The sequence below is a fragment of the Protobothrops mucrosquamatus genome, unplaced genomic scaffold (genome assembly GCF_001527695.2).
Source record: "Protobothrops mucrosquamatus isolate PMUCROS unplaced genomic scaffold, P.Mucros_1.0 scaffold6459, whole genome shotgun sequence".
NCBI classification, from domain to species: domain Eukaryota; kingdom Metazoa; phylum Chordata; class Lepidosauria; order Squamata; family Viperidae; genus Protobothrops; species Protobothrops mucrosquamatus.
This window is the reverse complement of record NW_015392283.1, coordinates 1-4,843: the sequence shown is the minus strand read 5'-3', so window position 1 is coordinate 4,843 and position 4,843 is coordinate 1. Positions and strand designations below refer to the sequence as shown.

The 4,843-nt window shown below is 42.3% G+C and overlaps 1 protein-coding gene across 1 annotated transcript in view; it reads right to left on the bottom strand.

The window, feature by feature from the left end:
* The window catches only part of LOC107300245 (gastrula zinc finger protein XlCGF17.1-like), a gene marked incomplete at both ends in the record, with an annotated part of 13,767 nt that extends 8,987 nt beyond the window's left edge, over positions 1 to 4,780 (bottom strand). The window contains one exon of the mRNA XM_015829582.2: positions 3,972 to 4,780. Coding sequence (XP_015685068.2) covers positions 3,972 to 4,780 — 809 coding nt within the window. The remainder of the gene's footprint in view (positions 1 to 3,971) is intronic.
* Between the last annotated feature and the right edge of the window lie 63 nt (positions 4,781 to 4,843).

The following is a 4,843-nucleotide window of genomic DNA, read 5'->3' as shown; positions in this document are numbered from 1 at the left end:
AGCACCCACCCTCTGGAACGAGCTGCCCCCAGAGATCCGGGTGATCCCGGATCTCCCCTCCTTCCGCCGCGCCCTTAAGACCTGGTTATTTCAGCAGGCAGGACTGGCCTAGGGGTATTTTAAAGGGGTTTTAAATTAAATTTTTAGTAGAAGCGGCCAAATTTGAATAGTTATTTTTAATCTTTTTTAAATTTTGTATCGTACTGTACCATTGTTTTAAACTGGCTGTAAGCCGCCCTGAGTCCTCCGGGAGAAGGGCGGGGTATAAATTTAATAAAATCAAATCAAAAATCAAATCAAATATAAAAGCTGCCGAGAAACGTCAAATATTCCTTTTGACAAAGCTACGTATTTTGATACTTTTAATGGCCACTTAAGATATCACCAAAAAAGAATGACTGGGTCACTGACTGACTGACTGGAGGGAGAAAGGAAGGAAGAATAGAATTAGATTAGATTAGAATTCTTTATTGTCACTTTAAATGCACACTAAGCATACATTAAAATGCAATTTCGCTGCATTCAGCTCTCAAATGCTGTTTTGCACACACACACACACGACACAGAGAAACATCACTCTAGTTCAAATGTATACAGTACATATACATAGCGAAAAAAAGAATCCTGTGAATTTACAAGACGGATGGCATAAAGAACAAAGGAAAGGAAAGGAAAGGAAAGGAAAGGGAAGGAAGGAAGGGAGGGAGGGAGGGAGGAAAACAAAGGGCTGTTAATGATGAGGGAGAAGAATTTAATCTCTGGGGCTGAAAAGGTTTTCTGACGGAAAACTCCAGCCAATTTTATTTTTATGGAATGATGGAAAACTGCTGAGAGATTGGGCTTTCTGGAATCATAAACCACATTCTGGACTTAACAGGACTCAGCATACTAACTCTTCCACACCGTTTATGATTGTGTGTGCCCACATGCGCCTCCAACTGATTTGTGATTTCTGGCGACTGCCTGGACGAATCTCTGCCCTTTTCTTGGTTACATTTTTAAAAAGGTTTTGTCAAAATACATATATTACGATTTCTGGTAGCTGTTAATGGGGCTGCTTTTTTGACCAGAGGTCTGTGACACGGCTTCGAAGATTTATTTATAAATGGAGAGAAATTTCTTCTCCTTTATTTCATAGAGACAGGGATAAGTTGGGATTATAAAATTGAATTTTTGATTAAGATTAAAATATATGTTAATATTTCTTAATGAAATGGGCTTTGGCTGATTAGGACTGAACGATGAGTTTCTTGTAATCTGATTGTTGATATAGGATGAGTTATTAGAGGGTTTTTTTTAAAAAAAAAATAAGTACCAGAGAAGGTGTTATAATTATTTATACTGGTTGGGGGGAGAGTCATCTTTAATAATAATAATAATAATAATAATAATGATGATGATGATAATGATGATAAAGTTGGAAGGGACCCTGGAGGTCATTTGGTCCAACCCCCTGCTCAGGCAGGAAACCCTATACCATTTCAGACAAATGGCTATCCAGTTTCTTCTTAAAAACTTCCAGTGTTGGCACATTCAGTGTTGGCGCATATATTTCCTCTCTTTTCTGTTCTTTTTTCTTATTTTTCTGAACTTTTTTATATTGTTCACTGGTATTAGTTTATCTCTGCGTTGTAAACTTTAATAAAATTACAGGTAGTCCTCAATTTACAACAGTCCAATTAGTGACCGTTCAAAATTACAACGGTACTGAAAAAAGTGACTTATGACCATTTTTCACGCTTACCGGCATTGCAGCTTCTCCGATGGGTCATGTGGTCAAGATGAAAAAGCTTGGCCACTGGTTCATATTTATGGTGGTGGCAGCTTCTGGGATTGTGTGATCACGTTTTGCGACTTTCAGACAAACAAAATCAATGGGGAAACCAGTTTCACTTAACAACTGTTACCGATTTAATAACTGCAGTGATTCACCTAACAAATGTCTCGCTTAGCAACATAAATCTTGGGCTCAGTTGTGGTCGTTAGTCAAGGATTATCTGTATTATTTTAAAAAAAGACAAATTTCATCCTTGCATTCCGCTTAGGGATTAGAGAGAGAGGGACTCGCAGGACTAAAACTCACATTCTCCTGATGTTGAGCATTGTTATCAACCTGGCTTGTACTTATGATAACAACTTAACAAAAAATAGGCCTCAGCTCTCAACTCCAGGCTCCTTATACCTCTTGATTGTCCATCCTGAGGGATGCAGAAACTTGCTTAGGGGTTTTTGTTTTTTTTTACACTTTCCAATTTTTTTTTAAAAAAAACATGATTTTAATATGGACGACGTCTTCTTTGCTTTATTGAAATATTGGTCAGGAAAAGGGAAAGAGATAGTCACCAATTCATTCTTGTTAATACAAACCATGAATTCAATGGGATACATCAATGCACTTCGACATTTAGCGGAGTATATTAGCATTAATATCAGCATTAAGGGACGGGGGGGGGGGGAGTCCCAAAGGTGCTTTTTGAAGAGGCAACTGGACTTGTTTTTTCCTTGAAGATATTTCACTTCTCCTGAAGAAGCTTCTTGGATAAGAGAAATGTCTTCAAAGAAAAACAAAGGAAATCCAGTTGTCTTATGAAAAAAGCACGTTTGGGACAACCATGACCTGGATGACTGAGAATCTCCATTAAGGAGGGGGGTGTGTGGAAACTAGAGTTATGAGAAATTTCTTGTTTTTTCCTTCTACAATTGGGTGGGGAGATTATAAATTTTAATTTATTCTAATAAATTTTAAAACAACATCCTAAGAGAGAAACCTTTTCTGTACACCGGTACGTGATCTCATCTCTTCGTGCTGCGACAGAAACTCAAAAATGCTTTTGTTTGCACATTTCAGAAGGACAGAACAAAAATAACAATAGAAGGGACCTTGAAGGTCTTCTAGTCCAGGGCTTTTCAACCAGTGGTATGGGTACCATCTGTGGTACATTGGCACCTGGCAGGTGGTACGTGACCATCCTAGAAAAGTGGTAGCAGGGGAAGGGAATGAGCTGAACCAGTGGCAGCACCGCACAAACCTGAGTGAGAGATGGCTGGAGCTGCAGGCCTGTCAGGGCTCAGTGGAAGCACCAGGATCCATGCTGCTTTCCAGCTGATCGGTGCTTCTTCAGGACTGTCAGGGCTCAGGGGAAGCGCCAGGATCAGTGCCAGGCTCCAGCTGGAGCTCGGCACTGATCCTAGAGCTTCTGCTGAGCCCTGAAGAAGCATCAATCAGCTGGAACTCGGCGCTGATCCTAGCGCTTCTGCTGAGCCCAGAAGAAGCACCAATCAGCTGGAATGTTGCAGCATCTCCAGGGTCTTGTGATTTACATTCAGATGCTTGGCAACTGATTCATATTTATGACGGTCACAGTGTCCTAGGATCATGTGAAGTGACCAAAACCTGCTACAACCACCCAGCAGGCAGAGGGAATAAAAATCAAACACCTCCCCACCCCACCCCCGCTGCCAATCCTCAACAGAAATGCTCCCAACAATGAAAACCTCGGACAGGAGGAAGAGCGCTGCCGGGTGGGCAGGCAGGTGTCTTGCTCGGCTGTGGCTTGAAAGGCACTTTTTTCAGTGCCATTGTAACTTTGAACAGTCACTAAGCAAACTGTTGTAAGTCGAGGACTACCTGTACTTTATCACTTTTTTCCTTTTTTTTTTTGGTCATCAAGTTTTTGACACCTTGCTAGGCGACTGGTGGTACTCGGATATTGCTATATCCTAAAAGTGGTACAATGGGTGAAAAGGTTGAAAAGCCCTGTTCTAGTCCAGCCCCCTGCTCAAGCAGGAAACCCTATACCGTTTCAGACAAATGGGTGTCCAATCTCTTCTTAAAAACTCCCGTGTTTGAGCACCCACAACTTCTGGAGACAAATCGTCCCACTGATTAAAAATGGCTAGCTCAGAAGATAAATCTTTTTGACATCCTATATCCTCAGTCTGTTTTCTCCCTAGTCTGAATTCTTACATGCCTTCTGGTGAAAGCTCTTCTTTCTACAGTCCGTAAATTGGTAGGGTTTCTTCCCCGTGTGAATTTTTTCATGTTTAATAAGGTCAGAACCACGAGCAAAGCATTTTTTGCACTCCAGACATTTATAGGGTTTCTCTCCAGTGTGGATCCGGTAATGGGAAGTGAGGGAGCTATTCTCGCTGAAACTTTTTCCACACTCCAAGCATTTATAGGGTTTCTCCCCCGTGTGAGTCCTCTCGTGTATACTCAGCTGGGTATTACAAATGTAACACTTTCCACACTCCGAGCACTTGTAAGGTTTCTCTCCTGTATGATTTCTTCCGTGCCTGATCAGGTCCGAACTGCAAAGGAAGCGTTTCCCACACTCCAGACACGCAAAGGGCCTCTCGCCAGTGTGAGCTCGTTGGTGTCTACCCAGCTGTGAATTCCAACTGAAGCACTTCCCACAATCTGAGCACTTGTAGGGCTTTTCCCCCGTGTGAGTACGCTGATGGATAGCAAGATTTTCTTTCCGATTGAAGCATTTTTCGCACTCTGGACATTTGTAGGGTCTCTCTCCGGTGTGGGTTCTCCGATGGATACTGAGTTGCGTGTTACAAACAAAGCACTTCCCGCACTCCAGGCATTTATAGGGCTTCTCTCCTGTGTGATTCCTTTCGTGGATTAGGAGCTCAGAGCTGCAGACAAAGGATTTCCCACAGTCCAGGCAGGTATACGGCCTCTCTCCAGTGTGCGAGATTTGATGTCTAGTTAGCTGGGAGTTCCAAGTGAAGCTTTTCCCGCATTCTGAGCATTGATAGGGTTTCTCCCCTGTGTGAGTGCGTTGATGGAGGGTCAGGTTTTCCTTCCGGTTGAAGCACTTTTCGCACTCCA